The following is a 26,962-nucleotide window of genomic DNA, read 5'->3' on the forward strand; positions in this document are numbered from 1 at the left end:
TACCATTCTCATGTCTCTGTATTAATCACACTGCTGGAGTCAGGATGTGGTTAGCCTAGCTTAGCATGTCCACAGTTAAAAAAATACACCAATCAACACCTGTAAGGCTCAGTAAATAACTCTTTGTATCTTATTTGTACAGAAACAGAAATGTAGAAAAAAAGGTTTTGATTTTGGTCTCTACGACGGTGCCAAACCTGGCAACCTCACCGCGATGTCAAGGCTTCAAGGAGTTGTACACAGTCACTATGCCCAACTGTTGTCCACCAAGAAATAGTTCTACAGTCCCACATACATGGATTAAACAGAAAAACGGATGGATGATGATGTAAAAGCTAACCGGAGCTTGGGGGTCAGTGAAGACCAGTGATCCCTCCAACCATCCAAGACCGAGTGCAAATCCAACCATGAACCAAGCAGCACAGAGCAACATAAAGCTGTACATCTACAACTAAAGGAGTATGAAAGGAGGGCCAGTGACATGATGATGGTAAATAAAAGAGGAGATGGAGTATGTTCTGGAAAGTAAAGACACTTGGCAGCATGCACACACAAACAGCCACACTCACAGCAAACCAAGGTGTTGGGATGAAACTCCAGAGTAAGACTGGGAGATGTTGGTTCTTACTTGGAGGTAAGGCTTGGTCAGTGGCAGCAGGAAAATGGTTTAGGTCATGGCTGGGTCGCAGGACTGGAAGTTGGCCAACAGGAGGGGAGAAGTCTGAGCCTACAGGACATCAGAGAGACAGTATGGGATAAATTACCATAAGGCTGGGGATACACTATACCACCTGTCAGACTAGGAAGAGACTGGACATTGCACACTTAAGATGCGGAATTTCTATATTTTGCTATTTAAACAAGTAAGGCTACTATCCCTAGGAATTATGTTTATACTGGGCAATTCTGAAGTGCATGATTTTCAATGTCATTGAAATTCAGTGCCAATGCAGGAAGAAGTGTGTCCTTTATGTATGTAGTTTCATAAATCAGTATTAAATGATATTTTATTATTAATCTGGAGTCACGTTTCCAAATGCAAGTCCGATATTCAACTCTCATAATAACTCTGGTTTGGTCTCCACCAACTCCTTAGGGTGACTGCTAGCTCTCAAGGTGCTAAATTCTCCCCTACGTCCATCAGCTAATTGCTAACTTATTCTATCAGCTGTTTGGAGGTCTACACTGGGTTTGTTGGAGCTTTGTGAACAAAAACCATAAAGTTGTTAAAACAACACAATGAGCTAAAAGAGGCTCAAATCCTCTGTACAACTGAATGGAGCAGCAGAGTCACTGAAAATTCAATGTTGGGTTGTGACTACAAGTAAGCCCTGGAACACTGCACAGTCATTCGACCCAATGGTTGTATGAAAATATTGATTAACGCAGCTTTAACCACACCATAGTTTCCATGCATAGATACCGTAGAGTGATGTTCAGCATCAATGATTTTAAAAACACTGGGATTGAAAATAATTCAGGTTTTTGCAGAATCGTCCAAAAATGATGGTAAGATTGGTAATTAAAAATTGATCAAGCATCCTCTAGACACATTACACAATACTTAACTCACACCACATCACCTCAGTATAAGCTACATTCTCATTGGCTCTTGGCAGTTTCTCTATAATTAGCCTCTGACAGCATTTCCATCTGCTATTAAAACACTATTTGTGATCCGGATGAGGGAAAATGTGTGTGGATATAAACAGAACATGCTTTGAGATGGGAATATGGTGAGATCAGCTGCAGTCAGCCCTGTGGAAACGTAAGCCATACAATGCTATCGCATTAATGAGGAAGCGCCCCCCCCCACTGGGTGCAAACATCATCACCAAGGCTTAAACGTAATCATAGCAAGTAAAAAAAAAAAATGTCTTTCAACATGCTAAGACACATCATTGCAAAAGACAGAAACATCACTGTCATCGCAGCGGGTAGAAAAATCCTAATGAACAGAGCGTGATCGCAACGAGTAATGACAACGCTTCCTGCACACTTGAAGAACAGCAGCAGAATAAGCAGCAAGACAGATTTTTCTATGACTTGAGCCAAAAAGCTGATGCATCACAGCAGAAACAAACATTATTTCTGCCTCCTCCAATAAAACGAGTTTGACTGTCTGCTCTGAATGCCCCAAATGTCACAGGTATCAAAAGAAAGATGATGCGATGAAGCTTGATTCAGACTCTATTGGCTAAAATATGTGTTAATCTACTTCATTATCAGACTCATTATCGATCTCCAGTAGTCCAGAGTTTCTCCCCTCACATCCCCACCCCTGACTGTGACTGATTCAGCTGTTTGCCTGTACTTTTTCCCTACTTTTAAAATTTCAGAAGGTCGTCTTCTTTTTACGGACAGCGCTATGTTCTGCTCAGATTACTGTAACCTGAACAAATGATGTGAGCGTTCAATCAATAAATCAATCAATCACATCTACTGAGCTGAACCAGAGAGATGCCAGTCTCACAGCTTGCGCTCAGCCTGTGGCATCATTAAAGTCTCCCTTTTGCTTACTGTTGTTGCTTGTGTTAGGTATTAATTAGTTTTCATATTCACCTGTTGAAGAGGGTTGAAGTTTCACTGTTAAATCAGTTCAACACCTGTAGCAACAGGATTTGTAACATCACAGCTAGACTGAAAGCCAGTCATGGTCCAGTGTGCACCTTCACTCTTCAAGCCTTATAATATCATATAAGGCAATAATAACAATGCTTATAATATAAGCCTAATTATTGATAATGACTGGGAGTGAAGGTTTACTGACTTCAGCTTTAAATCAATCTGGTTTTCTACCAGAGCTGCTGTCCAGCATACGTCCACAGGTCCAGCACAAACTCCAAGAGTTTGATCCAAAAATAACACTCACACAGTGAAACTCACTCTGCAGATATCTTTAAATAGCCACAACTCAGCAATTATCAGAGCGCTACTCACTCACTTCCTCCCTTATTCTGCTGCGTGTTGGTCTTCGACCAGGTTTACATCATGCCAGAGGAGGCAGAAGACCCACATGTTGTCTTCCCAACACCCACATCCAACATCATTTCCTCTTATGATTTCAAAAGGACTCTACTCAGCACAGCAGCTAGTATCACACTTGGCACACGTTACTTGTATTAGTGTGAATACATCATATATATATGTCACAACACTCTAAAATCATGTAGATGAAGATGTTAACATGTTAAGGTCCTCACACTGCAGTGATCTAAAAATATGTATTCAATCAAGCATCATAACTATAACATGAGAAATTAATTCCAACGACTGGACGAGGTTTTATTTTTGATTAAAAAACAAGAAAATGGCTAAAAAAGTGTGTAGAGATTCTCAGAATAAGCATACATTTTATTTTCATAATGAAAAAAAAAAACGGGTGCAGTGTGTGCTGGTGTGTTTTGATGGGAAGAGGCGTGGGGTGGGGGGAGGTAAAAGGAAAAGAAAACCATCTGAAAGAACAAACCTGGCAGGGAGTCTGGCAGTTTGCTGATTGCATTTCAGAGGAGGGGAATTTCATTTTGTTTCTGCAAGACTCTGTGTGTGTGTGTGTGTGTCTGTGTGTGTGTATGACCTACTTTTTTTTTTTTTCAGTCTATAACAGCCGTCATGTAAAATGCACAAATACAGTATAAAACATGAAGAGGTAACCAGTGAAATGAGGCCAGTCAAACAAACTGCAGGCCATATGTATTGACTAAAACCGGAGGTGGGAACGATTCACGCTCATTTTTCCTACGTTTTCGTGACATGTTTGTGCACATTAAGCATTTTTATAAGGTTTTTTTTGTTTGTTTTATTTAGGAATCGTACTTTTATTTAAGGAAGATTTCAGATTTAACCATAATATCTGTACAAACACTCCTGATATTCCATGAGTAATTTGCTGTGTGTGACTTAAATCAATATTAAATGCTTCAATATAAAAACAATCATAGCTTCATCAGTATCACCTTAATTCCTTTTAAACCCTTTCCACACATCGTGTGCGTAACATTTCTGGCTTTATTTATCTGATAAATGTTAATGGATCTTGGGTTTTCAAACACAGGTTTACATTAATTAATGATCATCTTTTTCCCAGTAGAAATTCCATCAGTACAACAGAGTCGTGTCATACTCATCGCTCTGATTCTTTGAATTCATTGAACTGAATTGAATATTTTATACCAGAAATTTTTCATTCGCTAACAACTTCTAACTGCTTCTAACTTTACCATTTTTTTTTTTTCGATCGATGTTAGGTTACTGTTGATGAAAGGCAAAAAAACCACCCGCAGATTTTTCACAACAAAGGCAAGAAGGGGAGCGATTATGCACACGGAGCCGCTGAAAAGCTTTTACTGTGATCAGGTCAATACTTTGTGGAGAAAAAAAAAAGAAGAAAAGCATTTCCTCCACCATTTAAATGGGCTCGTTCACACTACTTCAAAAGTGTGTGACAAACTTTTTACAGTGCTTTTATAAAGGTGGAGGGAGATGATAATACCCCCCCCCCAAGTTGTATATGCTCAGTGATTTTAACTGATGAAACTGGGACCAAGAACGGCCTAAATCTATCACAGTCAGGGAATAAATCTGGGCACCTGCCAACAAAATGAAAAAAATCAAAATTTCATAAATTATATATATATCATAAATTTCTTGGCCACAACTAACAGAACAGGAAGGTGATCCCGAGGCTTGGCCAGTACAGGATGTCAATAAACCTCTCTGTCCAGCAGAGATAACATTACTTAACACATAACTGGTTAACTAGCTGTCTTTCTTTCCCTCTCACACTCCCTTACCCGCAACATCTCAGTTTTTATTTCCTGTTTAGTTTTGCTGCTGTCCCTGACACCTGCAGGCTCAAGCCAGCTTCACTGCAGCTAATGTTATTATGTAACGTTTTGACCTTCACAAAAAAAAAAAAAAGTGAGCTGGATGCTTATTCATGAGCCCGGCGTGAAGAATTGCCAACAAGTGCAGGTCAGACAGGTGCTTTGCAAACACACAACACCAAGCCACTGCGACAAAACAGCCTGAAGCTCCGTGCCATGAGAGCCAGTAATGACTTTGCCCCCCAGCACAGCTGTGTGTGTTATTCGTCTGACCTCTGCACTTCCTGATATCTATTCTCTTCACCTCCATTATTATATTCTGCTAAACTGATCAGATGCTATTTAAAGTCATGGCAGCACTTCACATTTTAACACAGAAAGAAGCTGAGAGTCCAGCAGAAAACCAATAAGAAGGTCATGCTTTATCTCACCGATGCTGTTTCTATCGCTGGGCCCGGCCACGGCTGGCTCCCCCTGCTCTCCCCTCCTGGCCTCTTTCCACCTCCCCGTCCTCCTCTCTCCTCCTGCCCCGCCCACCTCCTGGCCCTCCGGCGTGTTGCCGGCGTCAGGTACCGACTCGAAGGCGCTCTCCTCATCTTCGTCTTCATCCTGGGAGGAGAAGACGGTGCTGCCGGAGAGTCTGTTGCTGTCCACTGAGGAGAGGCGGGTGTGGCTGCAGAAGCGGCTCCTGCCCTCGTAGCCCGAGTTGCTGTAGCATGACGTGCTGTAACAGGAGGTGCTGTAGCAGGAGGTGCTGTAGCAGGAAGTGTCGCAAAACTCACATTCGTTTTCACCTGGAGGTCTGTGGGTGCTCCCGCCGACTCTTCTTCCTCCTCCGTTACTGGAGTCTTCGCTCTCCAAGCAGGAGGGCGAGACCCTCCTAACAGCTGCGTGTCCTCCTCCTTCACCTTCCAGGAGCTGGTTCAGCTCACAAAGGCGTTCAATGGAGAGGCTGCGGGGTAGAGACCGACGGCAGCAGGGACCAGGACACTCCAAGACCTGCAGATATATAAAGACACACTCAGGGCTAATAGTCTTTCCAGTACCTATATAGGGTTTTAATATATTCATTATTTCACACTGATCTTTTAAAGTGGCTCATAAAAAAGTAAAGATTTTGGAATTCAGCTTTGTGTATTTGGCTTTGTTCTAAAAGTATGACCTAAATAATTGTGTCAGTTTTAGGCCACCGTAGCTTTGGGGGGATCTGTGGTGTGGGGGTAATGTAGGCCTGCGACAAGGTTTGCCAAGTTCTGAATGCCCACGTGAATTTTACTCAAAAATCCGTCACTGGCTGTACCTGAGAGGGAGACTGGGTCGTATCCTCCTCTTCCTCGTCCTCCTGCCCCTCGTCCTCTCTGTCTTTAGAGGTTTTGAGTGTTGGCGATGTGGAGGTCGTGTCTTCAGTGTTATTTGTATTCTCTCCGTCTCCAGCCTCCTCCTCCTCTTGGCTGGGTGGTCTGTGTTGGGCCGAGGGGAGACTGTGAAGGAGGTGGTGAATTCGGATGTAGTGGGATCGTGGCGTCTCCGGCTCGCCGCAGGCTGAGGCGATCACCGTCTCCAGCTCTGACACCGGAAGGGAGCAGGGGCGGTTTTTACGGCGCGAGGGAGCATGGGAGTTGTAGTTTGAAAAGACGGACTGGCAAGCGCACGGGGCGCGGCTTCTCTCTCCTCCCTCTGTCGCCTCCTGTGGGGAACCTTCAGCTGGTTCTGCAGGAGCCTCCTGGGATGTGCTGTTTTCCTCTGTGGGAGCCTCCGCAGCAGTGGCACCATCATTTGCTGTTACTGCTACAGTACTGTCAGAGTCTGGCTTTGGCTGCGTCCCCCCACCCACCTCCTTTTCTTCTTCTGTTACCTCCTCAGCCTGTGGCGCAGACCCTTCTGTCTGCTCCTCCTCTCTTTCCTCCTGCTGTCTTTCCTCCTTTCCTCCCTCCTTTTCCCCCACTTGACTGCTCTCCTCCTGCTGTTGAGCTGATGCTCCTTCCTCCTGCTCCACCTGGGGCTCAGCAGACAGGGGCTCCTCCCTCACTGTGCTCTCCTCCTCCACATTTCCAAGCTCCACCCCTGATGACACCTCGACCTCTTCCTTCTCAGCAGCAGGTAGGACCTCCTCGGGTGCAGAGACCTCAGCTGTGGAGACTGGAGGCGTGGAGGTCTCAGGGTCGGGAGGGGCATCCAAGGGGAGGTCAGGCATGTCAGGTCCCACACTTAACGTGTCGTCATCAGGTGCATCAGCAGCATGGTTGACATCTGCTGCATGTTCCCCCTCAGGACAGGCTGGCTCTATGACCAGGGAGACCTCCTCATCATCTAAGAAAAGAACAAACATATTTTCATCAATGTCCATCAAACTATTTGGAAACTGGGTTGAATGCACCATATTTTGGCAGTCACAGCTTTAGAAGTGGGAATTCCAATAACATCAACAGACTCAAAATGGATGGTATAAAAAAAAAGAAAAAATAATCAAAACCTGGTCACTACTATCTGTTCATTTTCAAACACACTCTGATGGGTAAAAATCATTGGAGTTCCACACAATTTACACACACAATGTGCACACAATTTACTGAATCAAGGGGAGAAACAACAAGTAATTGGTGTGCACCAATTATTCTTCATATTTTTCTTCTCCATGATACCTGCTGGACTCAAATGCAGCACTGAAATTCAAAAAAAAAACCAAAACAAGGACAAGGACGTCAGCTAACAACTAGCCGTGTTCTCACAAGGTTATCACCTCGAGCTTTTCACAACACAAATCCGACTTCCCAAACTCGTAATTTCCCTTTGATGGGCTCAACTGGAAATTTTTACATTTGCATTGTTAGATCAAAGGGAAGGACACCAGCAGCACTTTTTAGTGCTCGTCCCACAGAATCTAAATCCAGCATCAAATCCACTTAACAATCCAAGTCCTTTTCAATCCCTCATTGAATCCAATTAGGTTCTGCTTTCATGTACAGTAGGTCGCTAGGGTTAGAAATATCTGAATCCCAAAGATTAAACTAAGACCTGTGCGCTACAATGTTTGCATACTGGAGGTTTAATGTTATTTTGATTACAGCTGATATAATCTCCCCCGGCGACGGCTGTAGTTTCAACTCCTGAACGCGACGGCACAGATGAAAAATAAGAAACCGTCAACTAAACTTTAAATCTTATCCTGTTTTAAGGAATTACATGGGCAGATATTAAGATATAGTATGTATATAAAAACAGATTTTTAGTAATAATTCTATGTGAGGTTGTTGATGGCTTTCAGGCTTCGAAGTTAAACCAATTAACACGATTTGAGGCTGAGATACACAGCGTGTAGATTTCTTTATGGCCAAGAGGAGATAGCAGGATTGATAATACGCTGCCTGATGCCTTCTGTACCTGGGTGAATAGAGGAGGTCAGCTCAAAGCGGAACTGCAGCTGGCCACAGACATGATCTGTTGGCAGCCTGCGACCCAGAGAATAACTCACCACCCGATCCCTGCAGACAAAAGAGACAAAGAGACACATACAGAAAAGGAGAAAGGAGTGTGTAAGGGAGGGAAGAAAGCAGGAGAAAAATGCAGATGTTGCTATGATAATATTGATTTTGATCAGCAAGAGCATGCAGTGAAGACAATGCACACACTGTATGTACAGAAAGCTAATGGAATCATAGCTAAATTTAGACGGCCACATGAGATTTAAAGTGGCTACAGCCACCTACATCCGTTTTCTCATCGACTCGTCCATGTGGGCAAGTGTACGTGGGGGAAACTTCCACAGCTCTGAAGGCTTGAATCATCGAGCTGAAGAATAATATTTGGACTGAACACAGTCAAGCTGCTTCAAACAACAAAACCCTCTGCAGGAATGTGTATAGCATTTGTGTATGGTGTGTGTGTGTGTCTGTGTTACCCAATGGCATGTTTTTCCAGGAGCCTCTGGACAGGGACAGAGAGTTTCCCCAGGAAGCGCTTGATGATTGGCCGACTCTTGGCAAACTTATCCTTCACCTCGATCTCCAGGACATCAGTGGGCAGAGACACGAAGTTAAACCTCTGGAGAAACAGACACACACACAGATACACACACACAGAGGAGAGGGCACGTTAACGATTAGAGCGCTGCTCAATGTGACTGAATAAGGATAATGTTTGATACTTGTCTGCGCACTACAAGGTTATTAAAATTAAAATCATTTTTCTTATACCTACTTATTTAGTATAACATATGTTTTGTAGGGAGCATATTGTATAAAAAAAAACAAAAAATTAGAATCACAACTGACACAAAATGTTTATACCTAATGTACCTGGACAGCATTCAGTGTTTGACAGAATGATCTAACGCATTTAGGGAGCATGAGGAGAAACTATAATCAAAACCACCATCTTCCCATAACCTTAACCAAGACTGGTTAAACTGAACAAATGATAGACTGATACATCACAGTGCAACCAAATACAAAACTCAGTCCCGTCCAACGTATAATGTTTATCATGAAGATGATAAATTCATCGTCATGAAGAACAAGCATCTCTTTTTAAAACAAAGACCTTCACATCTCTCTCCTCACTCAGTTGCCAATTTATAGCGTCTTTTATTGATGCTAAAGTGTTTTGAAGGATTAAAATTCCAAATTTCCAAAGCTTTGTAACCGCTTAATTTAGAGCTTGTTTTTTTTTTTTTTCCTCCAAGTCAATTAGAGATGTATGAGGTTTTAGTTTGAATGAAATAAATAATCTCCCTCTCCCATTCCCTGTCCCTCTCTCCGTTTCTCCCGGTGGGGGTCTGATCGCTGGCCAAGCTTCTTAAATGTTGCTTCAGAGCCTGGGACTTAACTGTCCAAATCCTCCAAAGCTTTTTCTGCACCTACCAAAATAAAATTCAGAGGGAAACACTGAGCGTAGCTTAGAGCCCTCGAGACATGCTTCTAAATGTCATTAACCGAACGCTGGCCCAAACTATGAGCTATTAGCATCTTTAATCCAAAAATATCCATACAGCTACACCCTTTAAAATCTATTGTATATGAGTCAAAAATAAATATCCTTTATTTCTCAACACAAAGATCCCACTTATTCCTTCATCTTCATCGTTCCTTCATGGCTAGCAAGTTCTGCCACCATTTAATTCTACGTTATATAACACTGGGTGTAATTACAATAAAAGGGGCTTTAAATTATGAACTGACAGCTGTTTATTTACCAAAGTCCTCCTTAAATTGGTATGTCCCTTCCCTAATTTCATTTTAAATGTGTCTCCATGCAGATCCTTCTGTTAGAGATTCTACATCAGGGCATGATATCTAAAATAAACCCCTGATTGGGTAACATAAACTGGTAAGTCAGAATCAATATCAGTAAACAACCGGATAAACAAGTTAGCAAATGGATGCATCTAATGTAATGAGTGTTTTTTTCTAATTTGATAGTCCTTCACAGTCCAATAAAATGCTCATTATCAACACATTTCAATGTCTTTCTATTGAGAAGATTTCTAACAATGTTCTTGCAGCACTTTGCTGCAAGAACCTTTAAAACAAAGGTATTTTTATAACATCATTAATGTGTAAACATCTGAGAAAGGTGCTTTAGGGAACCTCTGCGTAACAGTTCTTTGCAGCACCAGAGGGGCTCTGCTGTGGTACAGAACAAGCCTGAAGCAGACGTCCCAATATGGCCCTGATATAAAACTACATGATTTATGCTCAGGTTTCCATATAGACCTCACAGTGTTTCGCTACGCACTGAAAAATATTCTACCTTTCTGGTTTGTTATTGTAATTTGGTGATTCTGTTGTGGGCTGAACAGCATCAGTCATCAATATTTTCCTTGTAAATTTTATTCACAGTGCACAGTCGCCTGTGCTTTACAGAAAACAGCATAAATCCTAATTTAATCGTATGCACAATAGATATTAAATAAAGAAACTAAAAAAGAGTGAGGGTTAAGGTGTCTAATGGATTAACATGAGTGATCGTGGCTGTATTTGGAGATTTATTTTTCAAAATCTGGTTTTTGTCCCCCTGACTTTTATAGTTTCACTCACTATGTCCATCTGTTGCCTTCTGAGTTCCTTCAATTAATATCATCAGCATCAAGGAAACTAAACATGATTATGAGAAGGATTTGTGAATTAATAATACAGCAGAGATGAACAGTTTTTTGTTATTCTACCCTTAATAACGAAGCACATTAACCAATTTCATTAGAATTTGTTGTTTGAAATATGGCTTTAAACACAAAAATTTATAAAAAAATATTGCAACTAAAAAAGTTCAATTGGGGACATAAAGTATAAATATTAAATTACCTTCACTATTACTCGTAATTGCAAACTAAAAAATAAAAGCTGTATGTAACATTTCTTCGGACTAAAAAAAGGCTGACGTCAAAAGAAAGCTCGGCAGGCCTCTTAAACCCGTTAGGTTCCTAAATGGCTGCAGTACAAAGACAGAGAAGAGCTTTGTAGCCTCTGAGATCTGTTTGGAATGACTGTAGCAGTGGTCATGGTCAACAGAACTGTATATGTAGAAACATAAATTATTCAGAAAAAAAAAAGGTAGGTTCAGCTCACCAGTCGTAGCTGCACCAATTTTTTTCAATTTTCCATTTTTTGCATTCCTCCAGTGACGTGAACAACACTGGCATTGATTCTGTTTTCTCTGGTTTTCCTTCTCTCTACCAGCAGCTGGCTTTGTTTCCTGCCACAGTTTGGTTCTTTTTTTGGATCATTTTTCTGCCAAGTGCCAGAATTCACCACATATTTATATGGCCGACGGTTAGCTGTTCTTCATTCAAACTTTTATTTGCTTTGTCGTACATGTTTTCAAGTGAAACCGACAAGCTGCTGTCCTCTGCTGACCTTGCAACTGAGCTGTACTTTAGTCAGCGTTACAGTCTGTTACTCTGCGTATGTGTTTCATTTTGTTTGCTTTTCTGATGTGGTTGACTGTAAATACACGTTCTTGTGTGTACTTGTGTACTTTATCTGCAGCCGAAAAGCCTGAAATATTAAATTTTCAACCCCAGCGCTGGAGAACAGATGAAAAGACATAAAAGGAAACACGAACGGCGACGAAAACAGGGCAGGAAAGAGGAGCGAAACGAAGACAGGAGAGCGCAGAATTGTAAAGAGTGCAACTGTTTTGCACGGGATGAAATGAAACAACGTTGTTGTGCTGAGAAGGTGGAAAAATGAGAAGAGGAGGGGAAGAGAGGCTGGGCTGGGGAAATCAGTGAGCAGGGTGATAAAGGAGGAGGATGAAAAGGAGTCAGAGTGAATAATTTACAAGATGAGCCAGAAGGAAGCAGACAGAGCAAAAGTGTGTGTTGGTGAGTGGAGGATGCGGGACAAACTCAATAAAGAGGGTGAGATTGTAAAGGAGAGAGAGGGGAGAGGCTAAGAGGAGGAGTGTGTGGGTGTTGCTGCAGTAGAGTGTAGAGTGTTCGAAGACGAAGCTGTAGAGGAGGACCTGAGGATAGGAGGGATATGGAGGAAGCTCCCAGAACCCTGGATCCTATACTCCACGCCCCCCATTTTGTAATGGAGGCTCACTCTCACACGTGAAAAAGTAGAAGCACACTGATACTGATTTTTTTTTTTTTTTTTTTTTTTTTTTTAAGCCAATACCAAAATTTTAGAGTTTTAAAAATCTGATTATGACATGGGAGGAATTGTTACCAAGATAAAGCTGAAATATAAACTCTAAGTATTCTCACATGTCTTTGACATTTCTTGTTATTTCTTTGTCAGTCTACATTTACACAGATTGAGCTCATCTATCAGCCAGCATCATTTATTTATCACTCAGAGCCACAGTAGACATGATACAAATGTTCTCACAGTTTAAGCAGTACTTATAACGGCGAAATGATTTTGACTTTAATCTACATAAAAAAAAAAAAAAAAAGCTGGAGGCAACCTGTGATGATGGCAAAAGGTCCATCACCACAGCTTGATAGAAGCTGAAAGGACTCTAGTATGGCTGTTGGCATAAAGAGTTTTACACAATAACACGTTTATCTAATGAAAACGAAAGCCACAGCAAACAAATATGACTTTAATATGTAGTTTAATATATGATTATATATATATAGTGTGATATATGACTGTCATAACCAATTCAGTATAGTTATCAGCTGTATCACTAAAAAAGCCACTTAGGCTGCCAGACATCAGTATAAATATAACAGCACAGAACAAAATATTACCGTCATTATATTACAGGTTTGCGTCCTTTGACCCTGTTCCTTATAGAGTCCAATAAGCGTGTCAGTATTATTGAGTGAGAGATACAAGACCAGTAAATAGCTCAACAGTCTGTGCAAGCTGCCTTCTGCATTATTATGTGGTGCACATACACTAAGCTCTGTTCTCTGTTGGAGCCCAGTGACATTATCTCTGCACTACTGTAACTAGCCAAGCCGGGGCCTCTTAAGATAAAGGATACTGTCTCTCTCACATGCAAAGAGGTGGAAAATGGAAACTTTGCTTCAGCACCACACACTCTCCATACAGCAGTATGGCCTACAGCGTGGCACATAATGGGGGGACAGTATAGGTTTGCATGTCTCTCTCCACATGAAAGGCATCGATCTTTCGATGCATTAAAGGTCATTCTCATTGGGCTGCACACTGGATTTATATTTATATTATGACATTTAAAATGCATCTATGAAAAGGTGAAAAGGTTGAGGTTTGGCATGTCACTGGAAGGCCACATCATGCGCTTCCCCCATACACTTAGCTGTCTATACTGTTTCTGTGTATTTGTATATTATTGTATAATTACAGCTGTTTTACTACACTTTTTAATCATCATTTTCAGCTATCTAATCTCCTTTTTTTCTGTTTCACTGCTGTATATAATAAGATGATAAGACATTGCAAAGATGAAATTCGAGCACCCATGGATGAATCATCTTCTGTGGTAACCTCTGTGAGGGGCAACTATTTCTGCTCTATCACCATCCTCACTGCCAGTCACATGAGTTTACATCCATCCATCCATTATCTATACAGCTACATCCTATTAAGGGCCAATCCCAGCCGATTTTGGAGCGAGATGACAACTTGTCTCCAAATGCAGTTATTTCATTGATGCCGATGATGCTGCTTGAAGTCTAAAGCTATGATGTCTTTTTAAACTGCTATGTAACATGGCTAACTAGCTAACATTACTATGGTTAGCTTGCTGATAAATGAAGCAGCATTGTGTTGACTTTGAGAAACAGCCACAGAGAGTGAATCAGCTGCAGGTCCATCAAAACCATCTTCTCATGTTACTGAGGATGTGAGACAAGCTGAGCTCACAAAGTAGATACTGAAAGTCAGTTCAGGCAGCAGTTCACACTGAAAGGATATGCACAACAATAACATGTATTTCACATTGTAAGTATTGTACAAAATTACTTAAATTACTACTGTTTTGAGGTGTTGGTAATACACAAAGTTTCTCAGGTAATAACTTCCAGAACATGATTAGTTTGCTGAAGTGTTTTGATCAGATTTATTGATGGAAATAAACCTTTGTTATATGACCTGTGTATGTGATACCAGATGCTGCTTTAGATTCTGTAGTGAGGAACTGAACATCTTGTCTGAAAAACAGTGAAATGTTCAGTTTTAGAAACTGACTTTTAAAGGTTTCCATTTTAGTAGGTGTATTTATAGTCATGATATCAGCTTCCGAAAAAAATCTAGCTGAGAAAATTAAAATGGCCCTCTGGGCCCACATATGACTCTGGACCTGTACCTGTTTGGTACAGTCAAACATAGTATTACAGACCTTTATTTATTTAAGGCTATTTATAAATCTTTTACACTACAGAAGAGTAAGACTTTGCTGATCATCGTCATCAACAATCAATCAAACAAACCATATTACATACAAGGTCAATATTGATCTAACATACTGGCAAGTGAAGATAAATATAACCCTACATTAATTATTCAAAAGAGTATTCTACATCAAACACAATTTCCAGCACTGTACAGGTTTCCAGAGATCAATTCTTTTGGTGGCATTTTGTGTTGGTGCTATAATATTTCATCATGTTGTTTTATTATATAGTGATTCAGAATTGTCTCTCAAATCTGCAAAGTACCGGACTGCAGTATGGTTAGTATGCTGACGGAGCTAGCATGCTATGGAGACCCATTAGAGTGATACAGTGCATTACTGCCAAGCAAGCTGAGTCCCACTCAACATGGGGGCTGTTTGGAAAAGGAAAGTGGCTTTGAGCTGAGTGGATGCTGCCAAGAGGGAAGCTGCATTAAATCAGTGTATGGAGTCTCCGGAGAGACACGATAAAAGATAGAAATTGTGCTGTAGAGCATTCTGACACGTACGCTGCAGTCAGACAGAGAGCAGCTCAACATTATGCACATTACGCACAAAGTACTGAGTCATTTCCATTGTTATTATGGTCTAATCTGTCCATAGCATCAGTCTCTCATCAAGATTTGGCCTGTCCCATTTCATGTTTTTCAACTAATAGCTGTTAAACCAGAAATATGCCAAATAAAAGAACAGGTCCCCAATAACGTTGTTGATTTACACCTTTTATATTAGAAATTAAATATTAACAGTAATTCCTGCAGCAGATCCCAAGAAACCTTTGTCCATTAGGCAACATAAAGGTGATTTATTTGAGCCAGTAGCTATATATAAATCTAGGTCATGTGCAGTAGTACTCCCAACTTAGGTTTTGAGTGTGTCTTTAAGGCTAAAACAAAGTTCCTTAAAATAAAAGCTTTTTTTCTGCAGCTCACAGAATCAGGAGTGTATAGATAAATACTGACTGGAAACCAGAAAGAAGACCACTAATTGGACATAAAGTCATCTTTATGTCCAATTATCTTCAACGTCAGGTTTCAGTACAAGAAAGTGCAGAGAAAAACAGATGTACTGTGTGAAACTGCCAAAAATCTCCATCTATTATTTACACAAAAAATCATTTTATTTTCTAAAAGCTGCAATTGACCGCACTTTTTTTAAATCAACAACTACAGGACTGCAAGTACTGCAGGTTTCATTATCTATTCACTGCTGATTGTTTTGCTGACAAGTAAATTATTTGGTGATATGCTTAATTTTTGTGTTTATCCAACGATCAGGTCAAAATCCAAAATATACAAAGAAAGTCAACCAATTATGACAATTTTTGCTGCGAAAACAGTAATATTAGTTCCTAATTGATTTTCTGCTAATGATCTCATTGATTAATCTATTAACTGCTTAAAATCAAATCCAAAAATGGCCATAGTTAAAGGACAATGCCACCATCACATCATTTTCCTGTTTATCTTGAGCCTGTAATGTTCATTCAATACAGGACATATTTTTAACATAATACAGATTGTCATAAAATCTTTTTTGCTATTATTAATCTGTCAAGCACTCACAGTTGAAAGGAGGTTTTGGAACAATTAGTTTTAAATACAGATTTTAAATAATATGGATATTTATCCACATTAGCCGACACAGTGGCATTATTAAGATCACTGACCTTTTGTGGTGAATATGATTTAATATTATTTAAACCATATTGTTCATGCCCCAAATCTACAGCCTCTACAGAAGGATTAACTTGCAATGAACTTGCCAGAAATGTATGGTTTTCCAAGAAAAAGTCCTAAATGAGAAAATCAATTGGCTAATCTCATTTTACAAAAAGCAAACGTGATTTTCATGGATTACATTGATCCTCTTATTCTACTAATGAAACCAAAGAAGCACCCAATCTTCTCCGGTCTGTGCTGTGCAGTCTGCGGTGCTGGGTCTATATTAGGAATATATGAATTTCTGGACATGTTTTCCTTCAAAAATCCTTTAAATAACAATGATGGAAATTTACCTAAGTTCCATTGTTTGCTTTTCATCCATGCTCCTAGAAAATACCTATACCAAGATTTCTAAGACACTTTTTGTTCATGCCTCTAAATTTACCCATTGTTAGACATCACGGACTCACAAACATCAACATGCCGTTGTTATTTTTAGCAGTGGAAACTATGTTGAGAATGATTTGTTCACAACATTTTTCCCACACGGATATTAGTTAAATGACTAATACCGCATTAATGTAATCCAATATTTCAGCTGCTTGTCTCAAACTCAACCCAAACATTTGCTGAGGACAGTCAGTATTTTGCGTGAGAGCTATTACAACCTGGTATAAACAGGTAAAGATACCTTTCTGCTAACTTTGAGCAAGATGAGAACAACCATGATAACTCCACACATCAAACATGGCGACTGCTGTAACCTCACAGTGCTTGGAGGACATAAAAATTTAAATGTAAGATGAAAATGATGGAAAAATATCACAAAGAAGATAGAATGAATGTAAAAAAATAATCAAATAATCAAAGTCTCAAACTCATACACATTTACATTGAAAAACTCAAACATAATCAGGTGCCAAAATGACCACTGTGTGACTGTGAAACACAAAAAACTGCAGGTATTTTCAAGCTCCTTTTAAGGTCAGAGACAGTCAGTGTCTAAAGACAAAAGAAGACACATTCCTCCAAAGTGTTAGGATTCCTAACCTTCACTTTTTCCTCCTGGGTATTTTGCTCAAAGTAAAAATTCTTCCCTACTTGCTCAGTAACAGCAGGTGATTTTCAGATGAACTCTGTCAGGCTTCAGATGCTTTAAAGTCTAACAGAGGTTTCCGTTTGGCAGGTACAGCCAAGGACACAAAAGACACAGGAAACAATATGGATACATATAATCACGTTTAAATGTTACAACTGTTACACAGTTTAAATGTCTGAAGATAACACAGAAATCTTTTGAGATAGATTGTGTGTGTGTGTGTGTGTGTGTGTGTGTGTGTGTGTGTGTGTGTGTGTGTGTGTGTGTGTGTGTGTGTGTGTGTGTGTGTGTGTGTGTGTGTGTACCTCCGCGTTCCACTGTGGGTTGACTGTGTTGCAGACCACTCCAGAGCGTTTCTCCTGGCCGTGGTGTGGCAGCGAGGGGAAGATGCTGTGCTTTCCAGGCTGGATGGAGAGCTTCAGGTAGGGGTCAGGATTGAAGAACATCCCCTTCTTCAAACCAACTGCCTGGAGGTCTGAAGGACATGGAATTATACAAGGATGGGGTTATGTGAAATGATAATGAAAAATGGTGATGCAAGTTCAGACCACTAGTGAAAGTGACACACCCCAGGACTTTCATTAGTGACTTGTTTGATCCAGATGACCGCTGAGATAAAACTGCACTATTCTTACAAAAACAGAGGACTGCCTAAGCAACAAAATCCAAGTACGACACAAGAGTATTTCATTAAAAATTTTTAAAACTTCATATGTGGAAAAGCCAATAGAACTTGAGGCACTGAAAATGAAAAAACTGGTCAAATAGAGAAAAAGGTTTTTTTTTTTCTCAGTCTTTGATAAACTAAGGAGAAAAGGTTTAACTGGTTCATGAAATCAGAAGATGTGCTCCAGTAGGTTTAGCTACCATTGAAGCTATGTTTTTCATTTTCGTTTATGTTTGGAAGTAAAATGCTAACACTTCGTTATAATTTCTTAGCGAGTTTCCAAGAAAAAAAATTGTCCAAGTGATAAAAAATAACACTGTGCTGCACTTTTGGCAGGTGTGTCCAAGGTTTTTAATACTGTTGATTCTGCTTACAACTGGTTCAAATATGGTTGTGTTCAAACTATGACTATGGCTTCAAATCAAGTTCCCATCTAGTTGACAAGATGAAGTTGTCACTCAAGGATCAGTACTAGGCCAACTGCTGTTTACTCTGTACATAATTAATATTTATTTTCCAACTCAGCAGTGTAGTGTCCACTTTTATGCTGATGATACCATCTTTTATACGTCTGACCCAACACAAACCAACCAGGCCTCCTTCAGGTTGCTGTCTGCTTTTGTTGACCTCCAAACCTTGCTGTTTCACTTAAAACTTATTAAAACTGATGAGCTCAGTCATAGTAAAATCTTGGCTATGGCCCTGAGTGTGTTTTGCTGTGCTACTAAACTGACAGAAATTCCATGGTGAAGCTACCACACCGTTTTGGTTTGGCAAAAATGGCTGACAGAATGTTAATAAGAAATCCCGAGGGAGCCAGTTACACTTAATTTCATTTTTAATCCTTTGAGAAAGATTAACCCAGATCCTTCATCCAGCTCAGGGCTGGAGAGAAGCAGTTATGAATGAAAAGTATATGAAGCCACTGACACAGTCGATTTGTAAAAGCACCATGTGTATTGTTGCATATGTTTGTCATATAGTAGCTGGAAAGCTTTTGTAAGAATGCTATGGCCATCTTTTTATAGAGAAGATTACTGGTGAAATACTATTGTGAGTGAAAAACACTATAACAGGTCTACTGGCATGTTGCCATTTAAATCTGTGTGTCGTTGTTAATGAGCACAATACTGCAGAGCAGAGTGTGTAAAGGGTTAGTTAGAATTGCTGCAATATGGTTGTTTGGGAGTGAAATTGAATTTTAAGTGGTATGTGCATAATTTGAGTTACAAAGGCAGCTAGGGGGAATCTTCTCACCCAATCCAAGGTAATGTGTGATGAAAGACTGAATGGTAAGTGATGTAAGACATACAGGGTGAGCCGTAGCATGCACCTAAGTAGGAAACGCTGCACACACTAAACTCAAATATTTGATTTGGTCATTCACAGTGAGTGGGTTGGATCTAAAAGTCTAGAAGAAGACTTATCATAAAGTCTTTAAAGTGTAGTTATGCGTTTTATCCGTGCTGTGCATATAGGAAATGCTGTTTTGCCACTGCAAAAACTTCTATAACTTCTACAAATCAGCTTAGAAATCATACTACATCCCCTAAAGCATCAAGGGAAAATTTTAAAGCCTGATTAGCCCCTTAATATAAGAAAGACTAATATTAGTATCAAGAAGCAATTGTCTCAAACCCCTGATTTAGAGACCTATAAAAAGAAAAGAATTTCTGCTGCAATGGACACTATGGTGATAACAATCAATCGAGAGGAACCTGACTGTAAATATAATTTACTGAGTCAAAAATCTACTGGGGTGGATTTTTAGTATTATGTTACTCAATTTCAATACTGCAGCGACAGTAAATGCCAAAGTTTACCATGTTCATGTCAACTACACTGTAAGGCTGCTTTTAAATAAACATGGGCTGGCATTAACTTGAATCTACCAGAGCTTTTAGCCAGCCAACACTTAAATGACATTACTAGAGAGAGAAGAGTCAGATGAGGACAGAGTGTGTGATCATATTGACTGAAAGGTGCAGAGTGACGGAGGAAAACAATACAGGAATAGATGGAAAGAAAAGGACAGATGTGTGTAGCGTACCTGACAATGAAAAGTTAATGAGTCTCCGGTTGCCCAGTCCATGGTTGACTTCAGGACTAACCACTGGCTTTAATACCTGAAGGCAGAGACAGACATGAACAGTTAAGAACTGTCTATGAACACAAAGGAACATGAAAACACACTCAACCCTTCCTTCTCCTCGACACCAGCATCTTCCTTCCTTGCCTGTAAGATGAAACTTTAATGATGCCCATGAGGAAAGTGGGTCACTGAAGCCAAATAACAGTATGCAAGGAAAAAATAACAGCATACAAGTAAAAAAAAAAAAAAGAAATTATATGGTTATATGGTATATGATTATAAGTAAGTAAAAACTGAGCAGAAAAAATAAATCTATAGCAATTGAGTTTACATGACAAACTGTCCAATCTCATTTCAACACAGTGTTTTCTTTCAAGCCCCATTTTCAGCGTCCTGCAATCAATACTCTATCTTCATTATCCTGATATTGATTATTCAGCCCGGAAGAGGAGGAGCATGGGGGATGGGAGGAGGGACAGAGACAGAGGAGCTGATGGAGAGAGCAGAAATTGGAGGATAGTGTAAATACTGTGCTGATAGTCGGGAAAGAAAAATAAGCAGTATGATTAGTAATCTTAAGATCACGGGAGCAGAACAGTGGGACATAGGGGATACAGAACTCGTTTAGACCCTCAGAAGTCTGACTGACAGAAACCTGCTTGACACCTGATTTCAGGTTTCAAGGTTTTTGCAACTCAAATAATATAAGCGCTGGAAAGCACATTATTCAGATATGCCAAAATGTATTTTACGTGATGCAGCTTCAGCTAGCATCAAGCAAATCACCAGGTTGTTTTCAGACTTTCCCTCCAACACCGTAAGGAATTGACTATTGTGGTTTTGAGTGAAATGCATCAACAACTATTTGATGGATTGCCATGACATTTGTAACAGATATTCATGAATCCCAGAGGATGAATCCTCATGACTTTTGGTGACTGTCTCACTTTTGCCACCAAGAGTTTGCTATTTTTGGTTCTGACTGAAATGTCTTGTCAGCTACTGAATGGACTGCCATGAAACAAATAATCGTGGTGCCCCTCAAGATGAATTATAATGACTTGGGTGATCCCTTATTATGTTGCATCATCATCAAGTCAAAGTTTTGCTTTGACTTTCATGATTCACGACTAACCAGCAGCAAAACTAATGATGTACTTTGCTAATCCACCAGACTAACTTGTTAACCATTATACCTGCATGAGCATGTTAGCATTCTGATGTTAGTAATGAGTTTAAAGCACTGCTGTGTGCCTCACAGTGCCGCTAGCACAGCTTTATACTCTCAGTACTGTTAAGATACTTTGTCATGGAACAAAATGCTATCAGCAGGACGTTTTGACCTGATAGTGCAGCTAGTTTCATCACAGTTTCAGCAGTGGTTGATGAGATATTATATGCAGTTGAATAGCTAGTGGACTGACCAATGTAGACGTATTCACTTTGGTGATAACTGGGCAAACGCTTTGGTATTAATGTGACATATGCATGTAAATGTGTATTTCACTGAATACATCATTTCAGATGGAGGCAGAAGATATTTTTGATTTCATGCTCAGAATATAGCGTCATCTCGCTAATTTGGTTAACCATCAATGCAAAAGCAATAAGACACAGGAAGTTAAGCAGGGAAATGGAGACATTACAGGAATATAAAAAGCCAGAGAGTGTCAGAGTCTTTAAAATGACTGCAGTATTTCCTTGCAAAATTCTGTGTCAGGTCTGAACGCTTATGCAACTGGATGGAAACAAAAAAAAAAAAAAAAAAACAGGCAGTGAAAACAACAAGATAAAGGGATAAAGGAAATGACAGATGTTTGGACCAATTCATTTTAATGAGATGCTAATCTGCCTTGCTGAGTACAGACAGAGAGAGAAGTGCCAGCGCGGGTCTCCTCAGTGATTCTAATCTCACAGATAAACCAAATGACAACTTCACCCATCTGCAGCACACTTTATATAATCTACCATCCTGCTGCGGAATACAGAGAAAGACCAAGTGCTCATAAATAGAACAGAATATACAATTTATGAGCATCCTTTAAGTGCTGTAAGAATCTTAAATGATGTAAGAGGAGAGAGATTTTACACAATAAAAGCACCCTTCCCCCCAAACATGACGAGACTGAAAGAGACAGCCCACGTTTACAAAATGGATCCACATCTGATTACCGGTCAGATACACCAAAGGCTTCACCCTCTGTGTGAGAGTGCGTAAGATATTTTAATACACTCCAGTGCCTTTTAAGACAGAGAGGCTGGGTGATCTAACTCAGTTAGTGTGGCTGAACATCAACACAGGGTAGTGTAGAGGGGATTATGTCAGCTCGGTGTTGAGATCATGTGTGGGGGGGGGGATAGTTTGTCAAATGCCATTGTCTAATGTTGATCACTCAGCACTAGTCATGGACCTGGTGCTATATGACATTTGGAGAATCCGTTTGGACTCAAAGGTTCCAATTAGTATTCCCCACCTATGAGGTGAGCTGTGCTATATAATAAAAAAGCCAAATAGAATGAAATTGGCTTATATATATTGAAAAAAGTATGTTTTTTGATATATAATGCAAAGGCATATCTGCTCTTGTCTAATGGAAGAGAAGCAGTTTTAACGTTGATGGTTTGATTGTCGGACCAAGGGAATGAATCGAAAGGGGAGGGGATCAAAGAGCAGCACTTACACCTCCTTCATTACCATCCTTGAGTGAGGAGTTTATCCCCTAATGGCTAGTTTATGGTCTGTCAGGACTAGTTCATAAGAAATACTGTCTGACCACGTCGGAAATCAAAAGTGTTTGTACCTGATCCGAACAGCCACATTCACGGCGGAGTGAAAAGCTGGCTGTCACAGAGAGAGAGAGAGAGGAGGAAGACGTGATTCAGTCCTCGGCTCCTTCCTCACCTCCGCACAGCTGTCCCATCATAGCATGAGGTGGGTGTGAATGTCAGATTGTCTGTTGGAGAAGCTTACAGAAATGGTCAGACACAGACCCTCCTAATCCGATGCTGGAAAGGTGTGACCTTTCCAGAGCTGTCGGACCACATGACGAGTACTTCAGACAGAGTATAACCACTCGAGTGCTCTGTGGTGTTATCGGATGAAATTAAATACAATGCATACATTTTTATGTATTGTATTTTCGACCTTTAAGCTATCCCTGCATCCGGTCCAAATTCATGTCCGACATGTTCACACGCAACCAAGCAGGTAGTTAAATCACTGTGTTTTTGTCTTTTGCGAACCAAAATTTTATGCACCCAGCCCCAAGATACCAACTGGTGAGATTTAGAGATGTAGGTAGGTACAACTTTGGATTGAGCTCAGGTAGCTGGATCCCCTGTTCTCCATCTTTATGCTAAACAGTTGTGCAACAAATCAAAAAAGAGAGCAGTGGTTGGCAGATCAGACTGTGGTTGACCAACAGTTGCCGTCAGACAAGTCATGATTTTAATTGTCAGTGTTTACAACTGTATGAGTGTGGCACTCCTGAATCACAGCTGCCTCTCACCTGCGTGGTTAAATAAAGGTGAAAAACTACAAATGGTCTCAACAATAACCACTAAGAGATTTTGCTTTCTGAGAATCCCTTAGTCTCAAGAAGTGGAGCTTTCAAATTATAGGTTTTCTACTATAAAACTATGTTAATGTAAAGTTATAGAAAGCTACAGTTAAGCATTTGGGAAATACATATAAATGACTTCCCTCTTTCCTTCCTTGGGTGAAATGAGAAGATGGATATCAATCTTACTAGAAAAAAGGCTAAATTGGAAAATGTTTTCCTATAATGTCTCGTCTCTTCTTTTAATTTAATTTGATATATTAGCAAATTGGTACATCAGACTTATCAACAACATGTGAAAGTTAGAGGCTACAGCAAAAACAACAGCACATCATGAACATTACATCACATTTTACAAGCAAATATTAGCCCACTGTGTTTTATCATGAGTCATATCATACTTCAGAAGTTCAGCTACAGATAGCTGAGATTCTGAGCTCTTGACTGATTGATTGACTCGACATGTTTGGCTTGTGACCCATGCAATCTGATGCATATGTCTTTCAAGCTGCTGTAACAAAACAAATGAAACGGCAGGTGACTGAATGAGTCATCACAAGCGTGCATGTAAGAAAAGAGAAAGACACGGACAGAGCAAATGTTTATGATTACCCAGGCTATCCAGCTGAGCCTCATCCTCCTCCCGCTCCTCCTCTCAGGATGACTGGGAGACAACAGTCCCAGCTGGAGACACATGCCGTCCATCACACACATACGCAAACAAATGCTGTGTCTTCTCTATCTCAGTTCTGACTGGCTAGAGTAAAGAGAAGTCAAAGCAGACAAATCTCCCTCCACTGCTTTCCTGTTTGTCCATCTCTTCTCTTCTCTTCTTTTCTTCTTCTCCTCCTCCTGCTGTTTTTGTTCTGTCGGCCTCAGGCAACTCAGACCTGGCGCTCTCCACCTCTCGCCTCCAAAAACCTGAATGACTTACCTGAACTGGACTATCTTCTGCTACCTCTACTCTTCCCTCCCTCCCTGTCTCTCTTCCTATGACGGTTATTTTTATTCCTTTGTCCTCAGGAAGCAAGTACAGATCAAGTTCTGGGCCCATCAGCATTTCCAGGGGCCCACAGCAGCAGAATGGGAAGGCAAACATGGAAATCCAATCGCCCAGCTGGACACCCTCTTGATAACAGGGTCTGACTGATAGAAGCTTTAGAAGGGCAATGACAATACTGACACAGTGACAGTAATATGTGCTCCTGCTGCTCAAAAAAATTTCATCTAATGATTTTCATGTGACAATTTCTCAAACAACCGCTGTTCAAGTACAGATCCCACAGGTTTGCGAAATCAGAGGTGGTGAAAAAGTAAGACGCCGCATGCAGAAAGATGATATCTGGATCCACAAAGCCACACGTCCCATAATTTGGGGCTTTCAGGGATGTAAACCGGAAGTATGAATATAATGTCGTCATGGATTCAGTGAGTCACACTGTGGGCTACAACTTGAGCTTGGTTTTCCAGCATAAATATGCTTCCATTTTGTTAAATTGGCACAAATTAAAGTATGCTGAATTAGCTATTAGCAGTTCCTGTTTGAAATATACCCAAGGATATACAGACAACTATCACTAGATTACTTTGACACTGAAAAACACTTGAAATCCAATAATTCCCAACCAAGTTCTGGGGTTATAAGGAGTGTGTTTTTGGAGCTAATGACATCCTCAGAATGTGTGACACACTGAATCTAAAAATATGTATATCATGTTTGTTTGTTCAGAGTTATGACTCAGAGAAGGAGAAGAGTGTGGTATTTGATGCAATTTGCAGCAATTGGGACGCTAAGAGTTTTAAAGTACCTTAACTGGATCCATGAGCAGTGAGTCACAGCCACTGCTGCTAGAGGATCTGCTGACTGTGTTGGTGAGTGGAACAAGCCAGCAGCCAAAACCATTTTCTATCTCCAGGAACAAGCTATTTGCTCCCGTTATTTAGTGGGGTAGTATGACCAGACGGATGACAAGCTCAGAAATGATTGAGCTGTATCACACCCTACAGACCCAACTTTTTTAGATACAATATTTGGTTGTATTGATTTTACTTAAAACAATAAGTAACAGGTCTGACAAGCAGTCGGTTAAAACTTACTGTTTACGGATGACTACATTTATCCGCTTACACAGAGGATGTCAGTTCAGTTGGTGGTCCTTCAATGTGGCCATAAAAGACTGTGGCCATAAAAGACTGTGACCATATGCAGCCGGGACCACCTCTGAATGTGGTCGGATCTCAAATGCACCCTGAACGCATCTTGGGTGCATTCACACCTGTACTTGCAAATAAAGCAAGTTCTCCAAGATGCTTAGAAGAACCTGCCTGCCAAGTACCTTGAAAAACTAAGCACCCAGGTGAATTAATGCTGTTTTAAATGCAAAGGGGGGGGGTCTCACCAAATACTTTGATTTGTTTACATAAGTAATATAAGTATCCTCATTTTTCATTTAGTGCCTAAAACTTTTGCACAGTACTGTATGGATTTACTAGTGTTAAGTATTTTATTTCTTTTTTTTTCCATAGCCCTGTGTATATAACAACAGACACAAAAGGTCAATATAGTGATGACAACCCTCATTTACCTTGACAAGGGAGAACACATTTACACCCGTGTGATATTTCTCATGGAGTAAAATCCTTCACAACTTTGCAGCTTTAAACGCTTCTGCTACTTTTTTTTTTTCTATTTCTAGACACGTCGTGCTCACACACTACACCTGTCTGGGGGTGTGAGGTTGGAAAGAAATGAGGTTACCATACGTCTGTAGCCCGCTTCTTATCTCATACTGGAGGGCAGCCTACATTAGCCGCTACTAGAATGACACAAGCAAATCTCTGACCTACATGTTGGCAGTGAAGTTGCATTGTGGGTAATGTAGAACAAATGGGAAACACGACTTTATATGTGTTGGTTAAATATCACCACTGTATCTGCTCAGTGGCTTCTAAAGTAATTTGTCCTTTCATCAGAGTTGTAGGTACAGCTTAAATTCAGGAGTAGCTTTTAGCGTGACAAGCAGCCATTACATAAAGTAGCTTCCTCTCCACTAAGTCTGATTGACAGGACTTACTGAAGTGAAGAAAAATAAAGAAGCTGGACTGCCTTTCCCACTAGACACAAGATACTGAGTGACCAGTGAAGCCTCTCAAATCTGAGACAGCTGCAGACTTTGAAATAAAGCCACGAGGTGTGGTGAGACTCACAGGTGCAGGGCCCTTC

At 40.4% G+C, this 26,962-nt stretch overlaps 1 protein-coding gene across 1 annotated transcript in view; it reads right to left on the minus strand.

Annotated features, from left to right (window-relative positions):
- The window catches only part of LOC121200655 (E3 ubiquitin-protein ligase HECW1), a 66,835-nt gene that overhangs the window by 22,946 nt on the left and 16,927 nt on the right, over positions 1-26,962 (minus strand). Inside the window, exons 6-13 of the mRNA XM_041066074.1 lie at positions 26,947-26,962; positions 20,138-20,213; positions 17,726-17,895; positions 8,725-8,867; positions 8,208-8,308; positions 6,127-7,136; positions 5,258-5,825; positions 629-727 (exon numbers count right to left, since the gene is read on the minus strand). Of these exons, the coding sequence (XP_040922008.1) occupies positions 629-727; positions 5,258-5,825; positions 6,127-7,136; positions 8,208-8,308; positions 8,725-8,867; positions 17,726-17,895; positions 20,138-20,213; positions 26,947-26,962 (2,183 nt within the window). The remainder of the gene's footprint in view (positions 1-628; positions 728-5,257; positions 5,826-6,126; positions 7,137-8,207; positions 8,309-8,724; positions 8,868-17,725; positions 17,896-20,137; positions 20,214-26,946) is intronic.

The sequence above is a fragment of the Toxotes jaculatrix genome, chromosome 20, assembly GCF_017976425.1.
Source record: "Toxotes jaculatrix isolate fToxJac2 chromosome 20, fToxJac2.pri, whole genome shotgun sequence".
Taxonomy (NCBI): Eukaryota; Metazoa; Chordata; class Actinopteri; family Toxotidae; genus Toxotes; species Toxotes jaculatrix.